The sequence below is a fragment of the Strix uralensis genome, chromosome 15, assembly GCF_047716275.1.
Source record: "Strix uralensis isolate ZFMK-TIS-50842 chromosome 15, bStrUra1, whole genome shotgun sequence".
Lineage (NCBI taxonomy): Eukaryota > Metazoa > Chordata > Aves > Strigiformes > Strigidae > Strix > Strix uralensis.
In genome coordinates this window covers 14,282,196-14,305,920 of record NC_133986.1, presented here as the reverse complement: position 1 = coordinate 14,305,920, position 23,725 = coordinate 14,282,196, and the positions used below count along the sequence as shown (strand labels likewise).

The window sequence follows — 23,725 nt, the reverse complement described above, 5'->3', positions numbered from 1 at the left end:
ACTGGGGTTTTGTTTCTCCTTTTTGAACGATTTCTTATACTCAAGAGTAGGGGAACAAGGGAAAAAATATCTGTGGACGATGTTTCGTAATTCAATACACCTTCAGAATTATCTCAGAAAGTAAATACTTTTGAGATGGTTAATTTCTAAGAGTTCCTAGTAGACACTGAAGTGTTTTTGTATTTCCCAACACTGTCTTGACAGTCCGAAGGATCCAGTGTTTGGGAGCAGCTGTAGAATTAACCATTTTAGAATGTGTTGGGACTGTATCTGCCTGTAAAGAAAAACACACCTTTGTTTCTGACTTGTTTACTTGAACTTCAACAAGTAGAAAATGTAGGTGCTATGTGAATGTTTCTGTCCCCATGAAATGAAAGCACAGTTTAGTTAGGGGTTTTTTTATTATTCCCACAGTAAACATCTAATTCATCTCTTTGCCTTTGTAAAATAAACCAGTGATATACATACAGCAGAATTTGAGTATGTTAAGGTCTAGACTTCCTTTACATTATATGCGTTTAAAAGTGGAAAATATAAAAACTGACAAAAAATGTCTTCATTGTGAGAACTAATATTTAACCAGTCATGTTTTTTCATAATGCCTGTAACACGTTATGCTTATTTGCACACAAAACTGTCTTGACCTGTTTCAAGTAGTCGGGCATCACATTTTTGTTCAGACCTACGTAGAGTTTTAGATAAACCTGCAAGAATATGCTTTTACAAAGTAAATTTTTTAAAGAAACTCTTTGGTATTCTGTAGTAAATGTATTTATTTACCAGTATGTGCAACAACTAATTTTTGTATTTTCACATAATTTACTTGGTGTATGTCATAGAGGTTCTAGTGTTTGTCAATACAGAACACTGTGCAGAAATATTAAACTTAATTTGTTTGAAACAACTATGTCTTTCCCTACCCAAGGTCAGAAACACCTTGATAAATTACCTACACAGAGTATGGAGGTTATTTAACATAAGGAGTTTCCAGTGCTGTTTAAACTGTATTTTTACCTTTAATGCTCATATGAATGCAAAACAAAGAACACAGCCAAAGAAAGTTATACTGTCAGTCTTGACTTTATCAGTCATTTTCAGCCTGTACATTTTCTCAACGTGAGCTCAAAGACTTGAACTTGGGACACACTGTAGAAATACTCCTCTTACCCCTCTTCCTGAAGAAGAGAGTGAGATTCCTAATGAACACTGGCTGCGCAGAGGCCCACTTGTTTGCTGCCTTAGGTCCCTACCACCCAACAATCATGTCCCATTCCTGCTACCTCAGTGCTGTTTGCTGTGAGGTCAACCAATTCTTTCCAAGTCTAGCTAAAGGACTGAATTTTTGGCCTGCTCATTTCTACCAAAATTAGTCTGGAAAATGGTCAGAAAAACCTGGGATGTAGTTCAGTAAGGACAAGAGCAAAGAGCTATACCTAGGCAGGGATGATCAGCTGCACAATTACAAAAAAACCCCCGAGCTTCAAACATGTAAAAAGCTATTGGAAAGCAGAAGAGAAGTATCTGACCTCCATATCTCTGATAGACAGAACTAGTTCAAATTGTAGTCAGGTTAGACATCAGAAAATTTTCTGACTACAAAGCTATGAGCAGAACTTGTTGTCTGAGAAACTTTCAGTGACAGGAGAGTCGCAGTTTCCTCTGTCAGGAACAATATAGGTTTGGGTAATCTTGAATTTTGACGTCTGGTTGATCACAACAGTAGTTACCAGCAGAGAGGTGGAGTGGTCTCTGGAAACTATCTAAGCCATCCTGGGAAGATCACTGAGGAAAATGAGCATATGGTCAGGTGTCTCTTTGCTCTCTAGGAATCTGTGCCCCTCCTGAAAACTGGTTAAGCCCCAAAGCTGAGAAAATGACTAGAGCAACCTTTCCAGCTGTATTTGTACACAGGATGCTCAGTCTGTCTGATCATTTCCATTCATTTGCTTTGAAATATGTGGTTGGTATAAAACCATTGAAAAATAGCTAATTTTCTAACTCTTACCTGGGTTCTCTTGTCCAGTGTTTGTGATACATGAGGTTAGAAACAATGTTTTTATTAGATTGTGCAAGTAAAAATCATTTAGATAGAGGATTATCGCACTACATTGTTCTGTGACCTCAAAGTTAATAATAATTTTCTTAGCTGGAAAAGGAAAGAATCCAACATATGAACACTAAAGGCTAATGCAGTGAGTTAGGTCATAAACTTCTTACATGGTTATCTGTTTTCCAGATACTATTTGATAACTAGTCCTTGTTACAGTATTTTTGGGACCGGCACTGATCTTACGCTTTGTACTTTTTTTCTGATCCCATGGAACGCCTGAAATGATCTGTAACCATAAACAAATATCCAGGAAGAATTAAGCACTTCTGTGGGTTTTTAAATCTATTTTTATCAGAATATTTAATTTAAACAACGTATGTGCTGTTTCTTTTAGCTTTAATAAAAACTCTAGCCATTTAATTTACTATATGAGAAACACTGTAAGTAAAGGAACATGTGCTTTTAATAAGCCTGACTGCTTCCACTGGGTGTCCCCCTGAGCTGCTACATTTTTTTTCCAAAGTCCCAGGTTTACTTATGTTCTGACCTATGATTTTGATTTACTTGTTTAGTAGAAGTTCTTTGAGAATCCTGATTTTGTTCAGATAAGCTCTTCTTCAAACTATGAATGATCTCTGCTAAAAGTGAACAATCAGTAACTAAGAATGCTGGACACACCTGTGACATGATCCTTTTCTAAAATGCGTATCTAAATAGACATTTCTGTTTCAGAGGGAGGAAGGCTGAAGCAAAGAGAGAAAAGGAAGTGTCATATAAACAGGAGGAATATCAGTTTGAGGACTGCTGGTAAGCTGCTGTACGAGGTATGCCTGGCTACATTCAGAGAGTACTTACTGGTAGCTGGGGTGGGGCTGCCAAGGCGATCGAGACCTCCGCACTGAGCTGTTGAGACTCTTTGACACCACACAGTCAACCTGCACTAGCAGCATTTTCTCCTGTTGGTGCTGCAAAGAAATATGAAGCCTTTAGCTCTGCCACAGGTATTAAAAGATGTTCTAACAACCGGTCACTGTGTTAGTAAAGGAAAACTCACTGGATTTTGGTTTGGTTTGGTTTTTTTTCACTAGTGCTGTGATAGAATTTATTTCTTATCTCACACTCCAGTGCAATGTCTGCTTGGTGTGTCTGTGGGGACTGTGTTGGCCCACCAGACTAACTCACAGGACACAGCTGACTTCTCTAGTTACCCATGCTAAGGGGCCTGAAAAGGAATTCTGGGCTTTTACTTGTCTGCCAAAAATGACCATTCAGTAAGGACGTGGAAGACAGCAAGGTCAAAAAGCAGACTGAATTTAGGAATTAAACTTTTGCTATTACTTGGGAAGCTTAGCATGTTACACACATCTGAATTGCTTTATATTTCTCTCACTGATACAAGGAGAATACAACTCCCAGTGCCAAGTGAAACAGCTCCAAAGGACATGCTGATCAATACCAAGTGACAGCCTACTGGTTAGGCCACCCTCAGGGAATAACTGAGGTTGGCGGTCCTTGCTTCACACCATAGTGTGAGGATTTACAAATGCTTCCTATTATTGTAGTGAGGGTCCTCACTAATACACCAGGCTGCCTTTATCAAACAATGAAATTTGTGTGTGTCTTCATACTCAGTGCTGTATCAGGGCCTGGTCAAGCTCCTCACTCAGTACAGAAACACTGACCATCGAAAGGCCATTAGAAACATTCACAGCCTGTCGTAGTTTATGCCCAAAGACACATTTTCCCCATTGGGACAGGGGGATCCCATCAGGCCCTAGCATACCTTGTCTCTTGAAGGCTCTTCCATGGTTTAAAATGCCAAGGTTTTGGTGCTAGCACCAGTCCTGGAGCGAGGTATTGATATCCTGGGCTCGCTCCTAGCTTCTTGGAGGATCTGTTCCACGCTCTTCCCAGGCACAGAGGTGAGGCTGACAGGTATCTTCCACTAGACCAGGTTGCTCAAAGCCTCAGTCAGTCTGACCTTGAACACTTCCAGGGACGGGGCATCCACACCTTCTCTGGGCAACCCGCTCCAGTGTCTCCCCACCCTCATGACCAGAGGCACTTCCCTCAGCCTGCCCTTGTGGGCCATGTGCCCCGGCCCCTCACCATCCCGGGGGCCCTGGGCTGGGCCCACACCCCACACCTCAGTGTCTTTCCTGGACTGGGAGACCAGGAGGGGACAGAGGGGTCCAGATGCAGTTGCCAAAGTACCAAACAAGAGTGGAGGAAAGCATTTTTACTGGTATTTTCTGGGTTTAATGGAGGGTTGTTTGGTTTTTTAAATATGAGGAGGGGATGGGGGATAGGAAAGAGGGGCTCACACCACCCGTGGCAATCAACGCAATAATTGTTGCTGCCGGGAGATGGAACGGGTGAGCCCAGGGGACGGCCAGGTGTGGAGGCTGGGCCTCCCAGCTAACGGCAGGTCTGGCGGCTGGGCCGGGCATCCTGCGGCATCACGGAGGGAGGCTGTGCTGGAGGTGGATCCACTTCCATCTGTTCTTCTTCCACTTCTTCGTCTGAGGTTCACCCTCTCGCTGCTTTCTTTTTTTAATTCCCGGGGACATTTTTAGTGTTATTCTCTAACACAAAGTATGGTCTGATTCCTGCACTCATCTGGGAGTTTCACCAAGACATTTCACCACGGCTATGGCACAGACAAAGAACAACTCATAACTCTTGCTCGTGCTCTTCTTGGGACACACCATAGATTAGACTACTGGCCTGCAGCATGGAATAAGCTGCGAAATGGGCTGTGGGTTGGGGTAGCATATGAATGTTGTGGATTGTAGTGACAACAGTTTCTCGGGTGTACAGCAGCCATGACACAGTTGAGAGAGAGTCATGTGTGTGACCGGTCTGTTCTGCTGATCAGTTAACATTCAGGTAAGAGAAAGAAGGCATACTTTCTCCTCCAGCTTCCTGGTAATTGCATAAATATATATGGATTTGATTAATTTTCACAAATGGTAGCACACAGATGTTTTCGAGAAAACCAGAAGAGACATTTGGTTAACTCTGGGATGACAAAGGGCAAAAAAGAAAAGACTGTTTCTTCAGAATCGGAAAGGAAAGAATCACAAATATCTGAACCGAATAATCTGCTCCAAGATACCAGTCTCCAAAAAGCAAGGACAAAGTGATGTTGGCAACATCATGGTAAGGCCACAACAAGACTACATGAAAGAGGGCACTGGCTTCCAGTTCAGGTAGACGATGTGACTGTTACCACAGGAATGAAATTGGTATAAGAAGATGAACAGAGAGAAGTCTTCACTGGGAACAAAAAACACACAAATGACAGTTTATGACCTCTACCTTCACCATCTAGATAACATCCACTATTGCTCCTATTACTCAAGTCCTTTCATGTTGCGCTTTCTCACTGTGCCTGTTTCATCTGAATCACTGGCTTTTTGCTTTTTCAGTGCTGCATTTTCATTTTCTGACTCCACAGACAGGTCTTCTTGGGTTGACTCTTCTGCTTCGCTGCAGCTCTCAGAGTGGAATCCAGCGTTCTCTGCTATGACAGCAGGATCGTCATCCTCGTAACAACAGCAGCACTCCTCAATGCTTTGGCTGTGATGAAGGTCCCTCTCCTCATCACTGCTGCCAGTTACCTCATCCTTTTTCCGCATTAAATCATGACCGCCCCTTCCCATGCTGAGATCAGATAGCAGGGTTTCATTGCACAGATGCTCCTCATCTTCCATGCCCTCCATTCTTTCTGCCAGCTCCTCTGCAGAGGGCTGGCTCAGGTCAGGGTAATCTACAAGGATTGTGTCCTGTTTGCGCTTGAAGCAATCAGAATTATCATACACAGGATAGGTCTCTTCTGGATAACCTTAGGAATAAAGTGATACACAGCTTGGAGTGTTAGCAGCATTTAAAAGTAGTACTGACTTCAGTGATAGATACACAAGTTTGTTACAACAGTTGTTTTTAGCACCACCAGTATGTGTGTCATGTATTTAACACCATGTATATGTCACAGTATTAAATCCATGGCAAGAATGTGCAAAACATGACTTCTTGGGAGATGATGAGAAAACTCCACTTATTTTTAGGGAGCCAGGATATCAACCCTGACTTTCAGGAGTGAATACCTGAGCTTTGCTGAAAGCTATGGCAGCTAACAGGTGAAAATTGCATGTCTTGGATCTTTAAATAGATCCCTTCTTTTTTGTTTCTGTCTACAGATTGACTGATTCATGTTTTGAAGACTTTTGCTATAAACAGCATTATTTATAAAGTTGAAAAACCAGATATGTCAATGACTTTGTGCATTTCATTTTAGAAAATGCATCATGAACTTGATTTAAGAAAACAGAGCTCGAGGCCACTGTTTATGCTTTATGTTTTGGATCATTTTTGAAAGCTTCTTAAAGAGCAAGGAATTAAGTCTGCATTTAAAATTATGATAGTGAGCAGCTCAACTAGGATATCTTGAAAACACATTTATGTAACAAGTAAACACTGAGGAATGGAAAGGACATTAAAATAAAGAATTTTTTAAAAGCCAGACTTCCTGGAGTTGACTTTTACAGCATTGGAGCAAACAAAGAATGACTAATCAAAAGTAAAAACTGTAAGTTATCCAAAACATGATTCTGATTTCCAAGGGGTTTATGATTTTGCCTGAAATCTAGCCCAGCAAAGAAAGCGAAAGATATAAACCTACAGCAGCCAAGACCCAGCAGCAGATGGAGCATATGTGAATATTCATATGCCACTTTTGGCAGCAGATAGTGTAGTGTTTATACTAAAGGAAATGCTGGATGCCTCAAAATCTATTTTCTTTCTATTATGGTTGGGAAAACAAACCACCTCTTGCAAAGTTTTGGACACTGATTTCTGAAAACAAAGGATAGAGTTAACAAAAAATTTTGAAAGGCTCTGGGACTATAAGTAATACTTATTCAATTTTTCTCATCAGGATAATGGTAAGAAAGGTACTTGCTTACCTTCCCAATCCTCCATGTAAGGAGCTTCTTCAGCTTCCTTCTCAGGAGAGATTCCATCTATGAATTTTCCTTCTTTCATAACTCTAGTAATTTCTCGGAGTTGCTGAAGTAACCTTTTTTCCTGGTCTGTTGTAACATTTTGAGTCCTGCTAGAAAATATTAGACAACCGAACTCAGTCCACTATTTTTACAAACTATGAACAGATTTTGAACCCAACCATTTGGCTGCCCCAGCAGCACAGTCTGAAGAAACCTGGCTGCAGTATGATCACTATTCCACAGCTGCATGTGGTCTGCACTTCGGCTCGGTATAAAGGTTTATCCATTTATCCAGAAAGCCTGCAAACTTAAACAGGTAAAGGAAGGCAGGTACAGCCAATGTGAGCACAAGTGACACACAAGCAAGAATTGTGGCACAAAAGACACTAGAGAAATTTCTGGCCTTTAGAAGAGTGTTAGGTGAGAATTAGAGGGCCATGCCTTGTTTGAAGCATTTTAAGAAAATGTAATTCAGAACCTATGCTACATTTAAAACAACTTGTGGGGGTGATCAAAATGTCTCACACAGACATTAGTCTCAAGAGTCTAATGATCCCTAAATATGACCATTAAAGGTCATTTGCAAGGCCTCATTAAGAAACGTCAGTTGGACAGATCATGATGTTGTTATACAGAGTCGACAATGCTGCCTAGCAGGGAGGTGGGGGGAGAAGCAGGAAGGAAGATTTAAAAATGAAAAGAAGGTGTTACATTTAGCTTTAACTTGCCCTTTAGAATCAGAGGGAGAGTGGGAGAGGACTCAGATTTTTATCAGATTAAAAGCAAACCATAATTTTGACAGGTTCTGCACTGCTGATCTAGTAATTACTACTGCTCAGGTAATACAATTACTTACTGTTGTAACAAAAATACTTCCAACAGATAAAATCATGTAGTCATTACATGTTATTTTCTCTGGAAGAAAAGTAGTCTCCTAAAAATCTTATGGACAAAAAAGAATTATCTGGAGAGTGGTGATCTGAGCTCTAATAACTCAGAATAAGAAAGACACTGGCTGTATTTAGGGGTGAAAATGGTTCTGACTCTTGTGCTTGTCTCATCCTGAGCTACAAGTTGTTCTTGAGCAGGTGTTTGATCCCCATGTAAGTGTCAGTTCAAGCCTCTCAGGGGACTGAAGCACTACTCTTTAGAATCTCGTAGTGTTTTAGGCCTCTGGTTACTCAGAGAGGGTGGTCCTTGGCATGTGCAGAATGCTGAACTGTAGGCGGTATGTGAGGCCAGACAGGTGATCTCTGGTGATCTCCAGACCATCAGATAGACAGATAATCTCCAAGATTAGACAGCTGCTCACTGAATCTTATGGGTGAGATGGGAAGAGGGGAGCTGGGAACAGATTAATGATTTTGGATTTAGGTAATTAGTATCTACCTAAACCTTGTTTGAGGTACCTGAATTCTCATAAACTTGAAAACTTGCACTGTCCATCTTCGGATTTTCCTCTTATTAACTGTTATGACTAAAGCAGACTTTGATAGCCACTTTGTGCTACTCTACATATATGGGAATGATGGTGACATGATAGTTACTCCACTAAAGGCAGCAGAGACATACTGTGTGATGGTGATCAATGTGCTGATCCTGGGCTAGATTTTGTTGGACACACAGTTGTCTGTAACTGAACTTAGCTCAGGAGCAGGCCCACTGCTTTCATTAGCAGCTGCCCAGATTAAACTGTTTGACTGAGATCATAAAACTTAACATCACTTCTCTGTGCTGCCCCCGAGGGGCACTTTGCCCCACAGTTTGAAAAGCTGATATGTTCCCAATGCTACATGGAAGTTGCACTGAGTCTCCTCAAGTTGTGGTGGCAGTTTGTTCCACGGAGTAAGCAAGGGTGTGAGACAGCATCTTCTCAAAAGCCTGGGTTATGCAGATGTAGAATTTGAGATGGGGACTAAGAGGCACACAGAAAGAAACGGTTTCATCAGCTAGCTGCCTTTGACAGAAGCTGTAATAGAACTGCCAAACTAATCCTCCTTTTATAGACAAAAGTGTATGTAATTCAAATATATATTACCTGGATGGAGACACAGAGGCCTCTCTGTTTAGCACAATGGGGTGATACGCTAGCTCAGGTAAAAGGATCAATCAATACATCTGCATCACTGTGGCATCTCATATAGGAAAATTCCTAATATGCTGGATACTCTCATTAGAAAGCACTACTGTCTTATTGCAACACAAGGTCTCTGTATTTCAGAGTATTCCTCCTCCACATATCTTACTTAAAAGACAAATTTCCCTGTAGAAGGGGAGAAACCAAAGCCCATGCACTATTTCTACTTCATTTAAGGCCTCTAAGAAGACTTACTGTAGGATGCTGGCAATGTATAAGACATCTGGATGCCTGCATACAGGAGATTTACCAGGCTATAATGCACTTATGAATACTAAGAGGACGACAGATGCAAAAGGTTTACAGTGTAAGAAAAGATCATTATTTTTGCTCTGTGTGTTTGTAGCTCCAAGTTATTACTTTTCATAGTGGCAATGCTTATGTTTTGTAGGGTCCCAACGTGCTCACTAACAGGTAAAGTAAAGGTTTCTTATTCTTACACTGAGATCAGAACATTCCCTAAAAAGCTGTCATGAGTGCAGTGAAAATCCATAATCTAACATGAATCTCAGACATGTCAACTGGTATTTTTTTGCTTCATGATCTTAAAATAATCATTATTAAAATGCAGCTATAGCCCAAAAATGGCACCCCACAAAGTACAGCTTCTCTCTCTCTCTTCCATATCACATTTGTTCAGTTTATGGTAAAAAGGTAAGCTTTTCCAACTGACAACCTGGTAAACAGGACTTTAAAAACAGGTAATCAAGCTGCATTATTTCTACCTCTTACCTAGTTACCAGAGACTGAGATTTTTTTTTTTTTTTTACAAGAGAACATTGTACAATACTCCCATTGAGAAAAACATTTACAAGTATTCTTCAGTTTAAAATGTTTTCAAAATACCAAATTTTACAGACAGTGGTGGAAAGAATATGGGTAAGACATCTGTGAGAATGGGTAGGGAAATCTTTTGTACCTGTTCTATCACTGTCCCAACATTGAAATGCTCTGCTAAAAGCCCAGGAAAAAGCAATATGCATGCTTTTAATGCAGAGAGCCCTATATAACCATCAATCAAGTCTTGAATCATCAAATTACCAGAAAGGCTCCTATCTATCTCTGCTGACAGATACTGGACCATAAAGGTCTACATTTAGAAACTGGAAATGCTAAGGTCCTCTTAGTGATAGGATGTGATAATAAATCACAAAAATGTATAATTTAAATTTGTAACCTGTTGAAAAAGGAACTGGGAAGAGTGCTAGATTTTTCTCAGAGCTGTGCATCATGATATCCTTAGGTACTATGTACCTAAATTTAAATGTGTGCGTTAGGTAACAATTATCTTTGTCTGTCTCTTGGTTTAGTTTTGGTTATGTTACTAAGGACCAGGCCAGGTAGTTCTTTCTTCCTCTTGCTTTCTTTACCTTGCTTCTAGTCCTTGCTAATACATGCTAGGCCTTATTAAAAGTATTTGTACTTGGACTTTTTGAAAGTATTTTTGCAAGGGGGTTTCTGTACTTAAGGCTGTAGCAATTCCAACTGGTATCCTTGTTTGGAAGGAGGTTCCTTGGTTGGTTTGGAGGTTGGTCTTCAAGCCTCATTAAAAAAAAGGCAAATCCAAGTTTCTGCCTGCCTACTTCTGCAACACAGGGCTGGATAATGCAGGCTAACCCACCTGAGAAAACTATCTAATAGTATTGAGAGGTCTTCCAGTCTCACTTCACTCAAATGCTTTTGAAAGGAAAAAGAAATAAGCAGGACAAGTCACAGCAAGAAAACAACACGTACACTTGCTACAGAAGAAAGCAGAATAAAATCACACAGCACAGTATATATTATTCTTCTGAAACAGGATTTCTTTCTATGGTACAGCATTATCTGAGAATAAACTGTCCTTCCAAACTCATCCAGATTTCAAAAGCAATGTTTTTTTTGAAGAAAATATACAAAATTAGAATGCCTTTGGATTCTAAGAACCTTCACCAGAAGGAGAAAGCCCAGATGAATCTTGGAGCAGTTCAGCTGGGAGAACACTCCTGAATATAGTGAGAGGACACTGAAGCACGAGCTCAGACCTCAGCACTATTGCACTGCGTGTTACGGTGTGACAATGCAAACACATCCTTCGGTTTGGTTACTGATACTTGGCAGGCTGGGACTCACTTTGCCATATCTAGTATAATGGGCCATGGTCCCACCTGTGGTCTTTCTGCAGTACTTTAAACATGATACCAGTGATCTCTTTCTCTGACTTTTCTGTCGTAAGGATTTCCATTTAACTGCATATTAATAAACGGAGCTCAAGTAATTTTTGCTCTCTTCCTCTTTCCTTTTAATTTAAATCTATCAACATCCAGACTGAATAATCCTAGCACTGTACTCCGTCCTCTCATTACAATTTCTAACCATACATTTTATTTCAGTATTACTGAACTTGATGAGTATCACAGTGTAGATTAAGAAAGCTTCAAAGTCTGGGTGTATTTGAAAAACAGCTATTTGCTCCATCTAGAGGTGCTTTCCCCCTGCTTTTTAAAGAGGCTACATACAAAATTCTTTATTAGATTCAGATTCTGATTTCCCCTGAGGCCTTTAGATCCATCTATATAAATAGTCTGGTTGAACAAAGAAGGGAAGTTCTACTAAATAAAGGCTCTAAGCCAACAACACACAGTGGAACAAATACTGAATCAGACCCTAAACCCATTTTCTCAGTAAAAAATAACCTATCCTGAGAGTCAGCACAGTATCTGTGTAGCTTATAAGCCTATTTCTGGCAGCTTAAAGGTATGCACAGAGCATTGCGGTAGCTCTCCGAAACAGAGATGAGTAACAGTCAAAATAGTATTCTTCTGTTTCACCAACAAAGCCAGGGCAGCTTAAGGGTTGTCCCGCTGGAACCTGGCCTAACACAGGCAAGTCTGGCACCTTTTGACGAGTGCAGCCGCAACACAAGGCACGGTGCAAAGTGGGCAAAACTACATGCTCAAAGAGAATGTGGTTTGAAGCATAAATGAACATAACGTGCAAGGTCAGCACAGACGTGTTCCTACAGAACAGGTTAAAACAAGCGTTGACTGACCCAGACAAAGTTAACGTGCATTACAACTTGAACAGCTATCTTTTTTTGCTTGCAAATGTAACCTTAATATTCATGGTATTTAAATTTTCGAACACTGCAGTTATACATTGTCCTATTGATGTGTTGTTACACTCCTTATGAAAAACATACACTTGTTTCCAGTGTTTCTTTATAATGCAGAATAGTGATCTCAGATTTATGGCAAACATTAATAAACATAATAAATTTTTAAATCCTGATTTTATAACTCTTTTTCTCTTATATTTAGAAGCAAATGCATGGATTTACTGGTTACAGGGTGGAACTAAGTTATGGAATCAGATTATTATACAATTCTGCCCTTAAAGAAATATTTTATGGATATTCTAAGAGTCATTTACATAGATTATAACAGCATTTCTATTTAGAAAAATAATCCACAGAACTGGAAAATAACACAAAACAAATGTGTATCTTATGAATCATTCAGAATATTACTTTGGTCATGTAAGACAGGTTGTTTTATATACTTTAAATGTAGACGTTTTATTTTCTGTTTACACATACCTGTCATTATCTTCCAAATAACGCACTGTACAAAGGGGAAGGGGAGGGATAGTTGCTTTTCTGTTTAAGGAAAATGAAGTTGAAAAGATGATTTATTTTAAATATAGACACTGAAAAGACAAAAACTGCAGAACAAAAAGCGTGACGTGTAAAACCAAATTTCTACAATTTGAAGTAGTAATAAAAATGCTGTTTTAATATAGCAAATGTTAGAAAGTTTAATTTCTAATCAGAGCAGAGTCTCTCCTTCAAATGCTGTAATTTGAAACATACCTGTCGCAGTTAGGTCCTACTCTGTTGATTAATTTTTCCATAGCTTCTTCTGTCTCTCTCAGTTTTTCCTGGAGTTGAGTGAGCTCATAGTCAGCTGTAAAACCAACAAAATCCCAAGATCTGTCAGTAGGAGCTTTGAAAATGTATCTCTGTCCCATTATCACAGGAAGCATATGCTGTACCAAACCAAACTGACTCTGAGGAAACTAAAACGTGCAGCTTAAAGAGTTCTACCTACTCTTCCTGGTACAAGAAGGTGAAGATTATTGCCAGTGGTAACAGGACACACAGAAAGCACTTTCTTTCAAAGGCTCCCGAGCAACCTCCCAATAATCAGAGTGAGTGGGCCACAGTAAATGCCCTGGAGATTAAAGTTAGGGGAAAGAAAATACAATTTTTTTTTCTAAGGAAACCATGTTTTACTATCTATGGCAGAATTAATAGTTTTCATGGAATTGCTCTGATAAATCCTTGGGAACAGAGACAAAAGGTCACTTGAGCATTTCTAGCAAGTCTAAGGTTTGAGAAATCGCATTTTTGGTAAAGAGAATAATGTTCATGGACTTGATAGCATCCAACCCTGCACAGGGGTGCTGGGGTAGGCAGTGAGCACTAACAGTCTGCCAGGCTTACACGGATGAACAACAGCTAGCCACATGGTGTCTGCCTAGGGAGCACAGCGCGGTAGTTCCATGGTTGCACGCTTCTCAAAAAATGTGTCCATAGTATGATAGTAGACATACATGCAAGAATACCCATACTGGCTTTAATTTAGCCAAGAGCGTTAACAGTAAAGATGCAACAGCATGGATGTCAACAAAAATGCTCAAGCTCCTTGTTTGGCTTTTATAGCTGATGCTCAAAATCCTACAGCTGAGACTTCATTGTTCCCCACTGCAGAACAAAACGAAACCATCCTGAGTTAGTTAAATATTCAGCTGTTACAGGCACACCCATTTAAGCAGCACAAAGGGACAATGGAACTCCGACACAGTAGGAATGGAGAAAGCCATCCACAAACATCCTGCTTTTGGAAAGATCTCTATTCTGCAGAGAATGTCACTACTTAATGTATCACCGATGTCATTATTTTGCGTGTTTGAGACTTTAAAAATAGGGGAGGGGAAATTGGCAAAGATTCTTGGAGGAAGTTACTCCTTCCAAGTCACTATGTTAGTGGTTCCTAGTCCAGTGACTTGTCCCCTGCTCTGCTACAGCTTTCAATGAACGCTTTAGGAAAACAAATGAAGAGCTCTAGAAAAAGGCAGAATAATTTTCATCACTAGTTCTTTGGGTTATAATGATGGTAAATATTTAACTTACTGCAAAGTTAGTTTCTCTTACCAAGCATTAGAGAAAAAAATACAATTACTGTTGCTAATAAATTGCACAAAATTGCCAGGCACAATGCAGTGTAAGTGCACTGAAAATACAATCTATAGCACTGAGTACATTAGGTATTCCTAATATACGCATTAATGTCAAGATAATTACAGCTATGTTAAGAGAATTACCTTACTGCTAGCACTTTCTATAAAGCCCTAAGTACTTTTATTTCCTATTACAGTTTAGCCAGCTAAACACAAAACACTTAAATACTGTTATGGTAACTACCCATCCAAGCATCAATAGTAAGCTTATTAATCTATCTAATAAATGTCTACAAACAGTTGAATCTATCCCACCGATGTTTAGGTAAAATCACAATAACATTTCAGAAGACTGTTTAGTGTCCCATCAAAATTTTGAGCATTGCAAAAAGGGAAGGGAAAAAGTAGGAGAGTGCCTGGTAATGGCTAAGAATTCACAAACTCAAAAAAATGAAGGTAGCTTTTAGTAATATCTTTATATACTATTACTAGAATACTACAGATTGTAGAATAATTATAGGTGGACATCCTATTATCCATATTTAATCATTAGCTACATAGCTTTTCAGCAAATCCATACAGTTAATTCTGTGAACCTCATGAAATGCCATTGCTCCCAGGGGGGCTTGGGATCAGGCTACTATATTGGAGTCTCATTAGCTGAATGAGATTAGAAAGTGACAGTGCAGTAATTCACTTCAACTCTTGCTCATTCCAACACAGAAGCTTCTAGCTTGTTTTTTACGGAGGGGAACAGCAGCTTTACAGTGTGCCCAGAACTTCAAGAACCTGGTTGGACCGTGCCTCTACAAAGTCAACAGCTACACAGATAAAACTCTGAAGTCATACTCACTGATTTTCCTTTTCATGTTTCCAGGTGCAGCAGCAGGGCATTTCCGCTCTCCAGTGGTAGTTTTTCCCTTGGAAGCCAGCTAATGTGTGAAAAAAGATGACCCTTCTATGAGTTACCACAATAGCAATATATAAGCCCCAAGGGCAACAGAAAAAAAAGATAAAAAACTAAAATATGCCAGAAAGTAACTGCAGAAAAGCATGCCTAGCAGCAAAAACAGACAACCATGAAAGATGCCTGGGAGATGTTGCCAGCTGAAAACTCCACTTCAAACAAATGATATTTTTAAGCACAGTGAAAGCATAACTCATCAAAAATAATGTATTCATTTTAGAATATTTATCTGTCCCATTCTTCTGTGTATAGGAGGGAAAAAAAAATGCATTGGGCAATTATTGTGAAATAAAGGACAGGTTTTGAAGGAACTATATGTGACCCCACTTGTTCCTCTTTCAACGCTTTCTGCCATTACTCCTTACCAACTTTGTACCTGCAGCAAAGATACTTGGCTGGTTCTATACAGAAGCTGCAGGTTATCTATTTCTTTTGTCTTCTCTGTGTTTGATCAGTTCACCCAATTCACTTTCTTGCCTCTGTCTGTCCAGAGCAAGCTCAACTGTTTAGGCACTGCTCAGTCTGGATTCAGCCCTCACTCAAAGGAAAAAACATTTCCACAAGTCCACTTCTTCCTCCTCCCACATAACTGACTGTTATCACCTACATGCAAGTCAGGTCTGTTGTAACAAAAAGCTGTAAGAAGTTCAAATCACCTGCAAAACACTTAAGGGGAATTTGGGCTGTGCTTTTTTAAACTAGCTTTAACTTTTTTAAACTACCTCAGATGGGGTAGTTCCAGCGTGGTCAGTACAACCTGACAATCTCCCATTCTCCAACAACATGGTGCTTGTGTTCCAGAAGGTATGCAATAACTGTACTCCCTCTCTCCCACTTTAAATGCATAACACAATGCATGACATATACAGTATATATAATATATAGTCACACATAATAGAAAAGAATACCATGTGTATATTCAAAATTAATCTAACATTGTTCTAGACATACACATTTTCCAAGGGGAATAAAAAAATCCTTAAAAGTAAGAGGTCAGAGGCCAATACCCCTTCTTGCATTCTTAGCTACAGTCTTTGCAATAGCAAAAACCACAGGACACACCAATCTTTCAACCCCCAGTCAAAGGTCCAGCATAAGCATTTTTTTTTGAGCAAGGCTGAAATGGAAGCAGATACAGAAATGGGACTATTGTTTCTGTTTTGAGGTGTTTTTAGTTGTTATTTCCCTGACTTTTCAATTTATGTTGGTCTTACCTTAAATAAAATGTACAGGATATATAAGAAGATGCCAAATCCATATATAGGGATAATCTGCCCCACAAGACCTCTCCCAGTTCCACCAGTGTTTCCACCACCACTTCCACCTGCCTTGGCTTTGGCAACTGCTTCAGCAAGGTGAGACCTTGCAAAATGAGGAGCAGCCCGGCTGTCGGGAGTGGCCTGGTAATGCATCCTTGGTGGAAAGCGACCAAGCTTCCCTGCAAAAAAACACACAACAATTATTTATCTTCTATTACTTTTCACCCTTTTACATGCAGCCTAAAACTGCAGAAGGTGCAGCTGACCTATTTATCTACTTTTAAATGCACCAGCACTGATGAATGAAGTAACTTGTTAGACTGTAAGTACTAAGTCTGTAAACTCAATCCTTAGTCACTTACTATATGTAGTGCTAGGAGTTAGGTATTACTCTCTTGATTTTAAGAAAAGAAAAAGCTGGCAGAGCAATTAACAAAACACAGATTTTAAAAGGTATATACTTGTCCAAAGACCCTATGAATCAGCATCCCTAACAGGATGAAAACATGAACTCTAGTGGTTCTCTGCTCAAAAAAACCCCAACAATGTGTAAGCCTGATCTTTCAATAATATGCAAAGACATGTTAATGTATAAACCACTACCCATACCTGATTTTACCAAATGAGTAATGAAAGATAAAGAAAAGTGGTGGCACCTCAAACTGTTGTCCTTAAACTGTTAGGTAAAGCAATGTAAGAGAGGAGGCTGAATATAGCTTGGGACATATTATATCTTCAGCATTTTAGAGGGGAAAAAAATGCTTTCTAGCCTTGACAGAGGCAGGGATAATTTAAAACAAGAAAGGGCAGTGGGCATAAATGGATGCATGGATGCTAGAGTAAGATGGCAGAGAGCCTGAAATGGTGCTGTGGACAATTTCATTCAACTGAAAGGCACTAGAATCTCAATAAATCTAAGCTCACACATTATTCTATTTTCTTGTGCCATCAGTTCAACAATTTTGCCATGAAATTCACTATTTCACTCCTCCGTGTACTTGACATCCTGCTTTCCATCTCCATATCCAGCTTGGACTTGCACCTGCACTCCCTGCCGCCGACCGGGACTGAACTGAATTACTCAGCTAGTCCCCCACCGAGCCTGGCGGCGGGCGGCGATGGATGGAAGCACCAGCGATGGGGACTGCCAGGCCCGGCTGCAGGTCACCCCGGCACCAGCTGCAAACCTCCCCCTCCCTGGCACAGGCAGCAGGAAAGCCAGGCAGCCTGACACTGCTCACGGGCACTGGGGCAGGCTTTAGGCACTTGCATAAAGAAAATGAAAAACAGGTTTGAAATAGCACTAAAAAGAACTAACTTTACTTCTGTGAGTACCCAGCTGCAAATATTTTTATGGGAAGCAAGATAAGAGAAAATTAAATTAACATTTGCTCTTGATAGGAAACACCATCACAGGCAGGTAAATATCCTGAGCACAGAAAATTACATTAAATACGTTATTAGGAAGTGATACCAATAATTTGTGAAGTTCTACTATTAAAAACACATTGAGCACTGTAGGCTTTAGTGAAACTGCCCAGATATACCACCACTGACCAAAACCACTCTCAGATTAGCTCAGGCTTAACTTTGAGGAAGCTGTTATCATGCACTTTAATTTCAGTGAATTATTCAACATCTGTGATGGAAAGCATAGCATCTTATTTACAAGAAAGTCCCATTGCTCCAGCAGGAATGCCTTGTAGCAGTAGGTCACTGTGGAAACAAGTGTGATGTTGTGTAGAGAACAGCATCACTGAGGTGGGGATGAAACAGCAGGGTAGGTAAACCTTTGTAAAACATCTTACACTCATGCAAGTATTCTTTATTAAAAAAAAAAAAAACAGATGAAGAAAGCAGAAAATAATTGACAAAGGTGAAACTGTATTTAAAGGGAATAGTTTTCTAAATTATCCACAAGGCCTCGTTTGTGCTTTAAAAGATTCAATTTAGTTAAAAGATAATAAGGCCAAAGGGACACACACTATCAAAATAATTTTAAAGGGGAATTTCGTGGCTCCTAGTTCTAAATCTTCCCTGTTGATTTTTAAACTTTTATAATGATTTCCTTATTTTAAAAAAATGATTTTCCATAGCTTTTTACTGTGAAGATCCCATGCAAATTATAGAGGAAATGTATGGCATGGGCAACTTAAAAGCAACATATGCACAAAGCTGTCAAATACACAGTATACAAATGAAAATGTGTAGTGATTTGGATGCCACTGTCAATTGAACAAGATACCTTGTGCTATTAAAAAACCCAGCACCCTAGCACACATACCAGTAGGTGATGTGACTGGATTCCACACTTCCAGGGATGAAACAAACCAGAGATGGGAAATGGCAGTCTGTGAAGCGCGCATGACTTGTCCAAGCTGACAGCCACGCAAAGGATGCTGTTCTCATTGCTCTTCACATCTCAACCAAGCTGCTCCTCAGGGGGACAGCACCCACAGTTCTGCTCATGCTCTGCAGTAGAAGCTCTGCCTTTTTAGTTTCCATCCCAAAACCAGGTTTATACTACTTTGGTTTGGAAATGCTAAGATTAAGTGCGTTTTTTCCAAATAAGACATTTACTATTCCTTACTGTGCATGCAAAACGAACCAACCAAAAAACCACAGCCCAAGAACAAACCAGCTAGACATTTTGCAAAAGCTTTAACTGAAAAAACATGTGACTGGGATACAGAACTATCCTCCTGCCTCAGCAATGCAAAGTCCAGTCCTCAAACCTATCTTCAAACTGTACTCTGACTCCCACATTTAAGGATGCTTTGGTGCCATTTACATTTTCCTGGTAAAATGTTCGTCATAGTGACTGGAAAAGAAAATCACCACTTTTTCAGACAGTCACAGGGATCAGAAATTAAATATGCTTCTGTGAGAAGCAGAACTCAATAGTTTTGTACATTTTTCTTCCCTGCTCTGTTGGACTTGATATTTAAAGATGTGTTCTCTAAGCAAAGCTTTTGCCAGGTAGGATATGCAAGACCTCGCTCTCTGGTAGATGCCAATAAAGAGGCCTTCATCTCAGGACACTTGAATCAATCTTTAGCCCCTCTCAGCAGTGTATCTTCATAAAACATTTATTTTCTCTCTCTGTCCAATGAGATGAATTGGACAAAGGGCTCTAAAGCTGCAAGTGGCAACACACAGAAAGACACATGGACGCCAGGATAAAGTAACTCGATCTTCTCTAGACTGAAAATGGGCTCCTAGGTTTTCTTGCATAGCCTCCATGTTTAGTATAATAGCTTAGAATAATCTATACAGAAACTGTTTTCTTGACATTTAATCTAAATTCTCTTTCAAGCCACTATACCATTTCTGCTGCCATTCTTTAACACCCTCAAATTTCCCCAACACCTCTACCCACAGAAAGCCCAAGCAATTAAACCTTTTTATAACACTGCAAGTTCACGTTCTGTTCATTGTTGAGGTTACTCTCTATTTCAGTATTATACACTATCACAAGACCCGTGTTTTAGATTTTTTTACACGTGCAGTCATTTGTATTTTTCCTCTTCTAAATCTTTTTATAAATACTTGTGGCAGTATAACATCAAGATGAACTGGACAAATTATGCATTCATTTAGTTCTTGCTCTTTTACTGACATTTACAAAATAGCTCTAGCTGTGTTCCCAACACCACAACTTTAGAAACCTACCCAAAATAGGTTAGGAGGAATGACAATTTTGAAATCCTTACTTTAAACCACCGTACAGGTGTTTTTAATGGACAAAGTCAAATGCTTGAACATTTTTTATTAAATATTGCAGGTGAAGGTTAAAAAGGAAAGCACAAAAAACTACCAAAAATGGAAACATCTTAATTTTCTTAAGAACACCTGCAAGCAGCTGATGTGTGCGTTGCACAAATGCAAGCTGGGCAGAGGTGTTACCTGAACAGTCGTGTATTTTTCTTGAAAAGCTGATGCCCCTTGATTGTCTTTAAGAATGCAGACAGACTATGCACCTGTTGCCATGGAGCTGTAAGGTTTTTCTTAAACTATCAACTTAGTAGCTTTACAAAATGCATGGCATATATTTATGAACACTAGACTTGAAAGTACTTCTTAAACTGCTGGTAGCTCTTTTTTTCCTCTTTTCCAAAAGATTTAGAAAAAAAATAATTCTAAGGCCTGTCCATGGACTAGAAATGTGACACATTCACAGTAAGTTCTTTAAATAAGCTCTTTCATGCACATGAAACTATTACTGTGAAAAAGAACAACTTCCTGTCTGAAAGACAGTATTAACTTCTATAGTGCTATGCTCGCCATTTTCCTAAAAGAGACCTCTGAAAATGGCTTTATTAGAGAAAGCGCCATTCCCGTGCTTAAAGCCTGTTTTGATAAAAAGCCTTCTGGTAACACTGAGTTCTAAAAAATAGTAGTAAACTTTAAGAATGTTTTATTCAGATGCATTTTGCCCCCAAGACTCCAATAAGCACTTTATTAAGTTCAAGAATGACATGATTACTTCAAGTCCCTGAAACTTCTGTCAGGTAACTGCAGTTATCAGTTCACTGAAGAGGACGACTAATGACAGAGATATGAATTGAACTGTTCAATCAAGATTTATTCTTCCAATAAAAAATAACTTCAGGTGAAATAAAGTTTGGTCTACAGAGCAGGTGTAATGAAATTCTTGCTATCAAATTGAAAATATGGACTATAAATTCTCATCTGAAACGGATCAGCTGAGGTGAGGTATTACGTCCTCAGCCAAAGAGAGGTGCTGGGGTGCAACAGAGGAGCGTGCTGAGCGCTCGCTCTGCACCAGGCACACACGAACTCATGCTGTACTGTGATCTCCTGCAGGGTGATAGGAAGAGTATTTATACTGCATATTGATGATGGAAAGAGTATTTATGTTACCTATTCTAAGCATTTAACTGTGGCTGTGATTAGTTAGCTTATGACAGCACTGCTTAAAGTAGGCTGTGCTAGAACAGGTATGAACATCATTTATCAGACAGATGTCACTGGAAATAATTCGGGGCCACGTTTTTTGTTGGGGATTTTTTTTAAAGCTAGTTTTTCTGTCAGATCAATTCAATCCAGTCCATCCTGCAGCAAAAGAAAGAAGCACCATAACATTAACTGACAACTGCCTAAGACCGCACTGCTGCGGGAAAACAGTTTGTCAAACTCTGCCATCTGGTATCACTGCGGGATCAGAGTCGAGAGCTGCACGGGGGCAGAGGCAGGTACCACCTCCCAGAGCGTCTGCTCCCATCCCTGCCTCAGGCAGGTGACCCCACAGTCCCTGTGCTGACTGCTGGGCCTGTGTGGGCCCAGCACCGTGCCCTCACAGTGCTGCTCTTGATGTGCTATCAAAAAAATCTGCTACCATCCAGGTTTTCAGTGTTTCAGAGATTCTGCAATGAAACTATAAGCCTGTAGATCTACAGTGCTGATGAAGCTATATTCAAGTTCTTAAGGACCAAGAATACACACAGCAACCACGGAAGGGTAACCGTCACAGCGAAGTCTTGTATTTCGGTTCAACATAACATTGTTTCAGCAACAACCTTCAACCTGAATGTCCTTAAAAACCCCTGGCCAAATGAAAACAACATCATTGAAGCGCACAGTCATGTAAGAACCAGGCTGTTGGAAGGATGCGGAAGATCAACAGGAGTCCCTGTGGGACAGCACCCAGCTCAACCCAGAAGTTCTCTGTACTTCCATCAGCCTCATGCGCAGCGCTGGAACAAACTCCTTCTCTGCAAAGGCCTGGGGCTGGGATACTAGCTACTCCTGTGAGGTGCCTTGGGGAGAAAAACCTACAGTATAAGGCAATGGGCATAAAAAGAATGGGAGATGCTTGTTATGAACTCATTCCTCTAGAACTTAAGATGGGACATGCAGAACCTGAGTCTAAAAGAGTCACCATGTGGCACATCTATTATGAGAATCCAGTGCATGAAAGCCAAGTTTAAAATGCTGGGAGTAGGAAACTAAACAATGAAGACGACTCAAATGAACTTTTATTTCATATGCAACAACAAAAGCATTCTGTACAGAAAATAACAAAATAATGAAGCTTTCAAATAAAAAGTGATGTATCAGAATGGAAAAAAAAAAAAAAAAGACTGGTATGTCTCTTCAGTAGCTTTAGTACCCCACTTAATAAAACAAGTAAAATGAAATTTGGAAGATTTTAAACTTTTTTTTTTTTTTTGAGGGAAAAGAAAAAGGCAAAGCACGGAGAGAACAGTAAATTCAGTCTTTGCAGATCACACGTCACTGAGGGCCCGGAGTGACGCGGGAAGACCTCTGCGAGGGACGAACCACGCCACGTTTTCACACCCTGCGGCTGAGCGCGTCCGGACGCGCCGCCCAGCCCCGGCCCGCTCACACGCCGCCCGCCCGGGCCCATCGCCCGGCCAGCCCGCCCCGGGCTCACCGCTGAGCCTCCGCCCGCGTTTCACGCTCGGCCCCCGAGCAGCAGCCGGAACCCGGACCTCGGCGTACCGGGGCGGGGGGGGGGGGGGCGAGGCGCGACCCGCCCCCGCCCCAGCGGAGCCTCTTACCCTCGGGCGGCGCGGGCGCTGCGGGCGGCGCAGCCCCGGGCTCCTGCCTCCCGCCGCCCCGAGACAAGAAGGTCCGCGGCAGGAGGAGGGAGACGCAAAGCACCAGGCAGGAGGCCATGGCCACCCTGCGGCACGTCGAGGACGCCATGGCGGCCCCTTGCCGCACCGCTGGCCGCTGCGCAGGCGCACGCAGGCGCGGAGCGCTGGCGCGGCCGGGCGGGAGCCTGAGGGAGGCGCGGGGCGGCGGGCGGGGGCGGGACCGGCCCCGGGGGAGGGCCGGGCCTCGGCGGGGCGGGCTGGGCCTGCCCGCGGGGCGAGCGGGCGGGGAAGGTTCTCTGGTGAGGGAGGCCGGGGCCTGGTCTGCCTCAGGTCCTTATGGAAGCGGCACTGGGCCTCAAGCGCAGGGCAGGGCGGGAGGGGGCATTGGGATCCCCTCTGCCTAATCCCGCCAGACCGCCCCCCCGTGACTGTAGCACTGCGAATTTCCCGTGGGGGGAAAGAAAAATAATTTACACTGCGCCTTTTTTTCTCACCTGTGAAGGGT

The 23,725-nt window shown here is 41.1% G+C and overlaps 1 protein-coding gene across 3 annotated transcripts; it reads right to left on the bottom strand.

The window, feature by feature from the left end:
- Window positions 1-1,063: 1,063 nt before the first annotated feature.
- Window positions 1,064-23,353, bottom strand: RIC3 (RIC3 acetylcholine receptor chaperone). 3 transcript variants are annotated; one of them, XM_074884395.1, is made up of 8 exons: window positions 23,182-23,353; window positions 16,592-16,815; window positions 15,264-15,342; window positions 13,041-13,134; window positions 7,018-7,166; window positions 3,834-5,897; window positions 2,906-3,015; window positions 1,064-1,782 (listed from the first exon to the last, which is right to left on the bottom strand). In XM_074884395.1, exons 1-6 carry the CDS (start codon window positions 23,327-23,329, stop codon window positions 5,407-5,409), a joined length of 1,185 nt encoding a protein of 394 aa, XP_074740496.1. In that variant the 5' UTR covers window positions 23,330-23,353; the 3' UTR covers window positions 1,064-1,782; window positions 2,906-3,015; window positions 3,834-5,406. The 3 variants fall into 3 exon arrangements, with proteins under 3 accessions (XP_074740496.1, XP_074740495.1, XP_074740497.1); XM_074884394.1 differs by having other exon boundaries at window positions 1,064-3,015; XM_074884396.1 differs by lacking the exons at window positions 1,064-1,782; window positions 2,906-3,015 and having other exon boundaries at window positions 4,275-5,897; window positions 7,018-7,163.
- Between the last annotated feature and the right edge of the window lie 372 nt (window positions 23,354-23,725).

What these genes read in the sequence shown, in the direction of transcription:
- RIC3 (XM_074884394.1), bottom strand. Translation starts at nt 23,329, where the DNA reads ATGGCGTCCTCGACGTGCCGCAGGGTGGCCATGGCCTCCTGCCTGGTG. An exon ending in AGCGCCCGCGCCGCCCGAGG is followed by an intron (nt 16,816 to 23,181) that starts GTAAGAGGCTCC and finishes GTTTTTTTGCAG; the next exon opens with GGAAGCTTGGTCGCTTTCCA. An exon ending in GTAGGACCTAACTGCGACAG is followed by an intron (nt 7,167 to 13,040) that starts GTATGTTTCAAA and finishes AATATTTTCTAG; the next exon opens with CAGGACTCAAAATGTTACAA.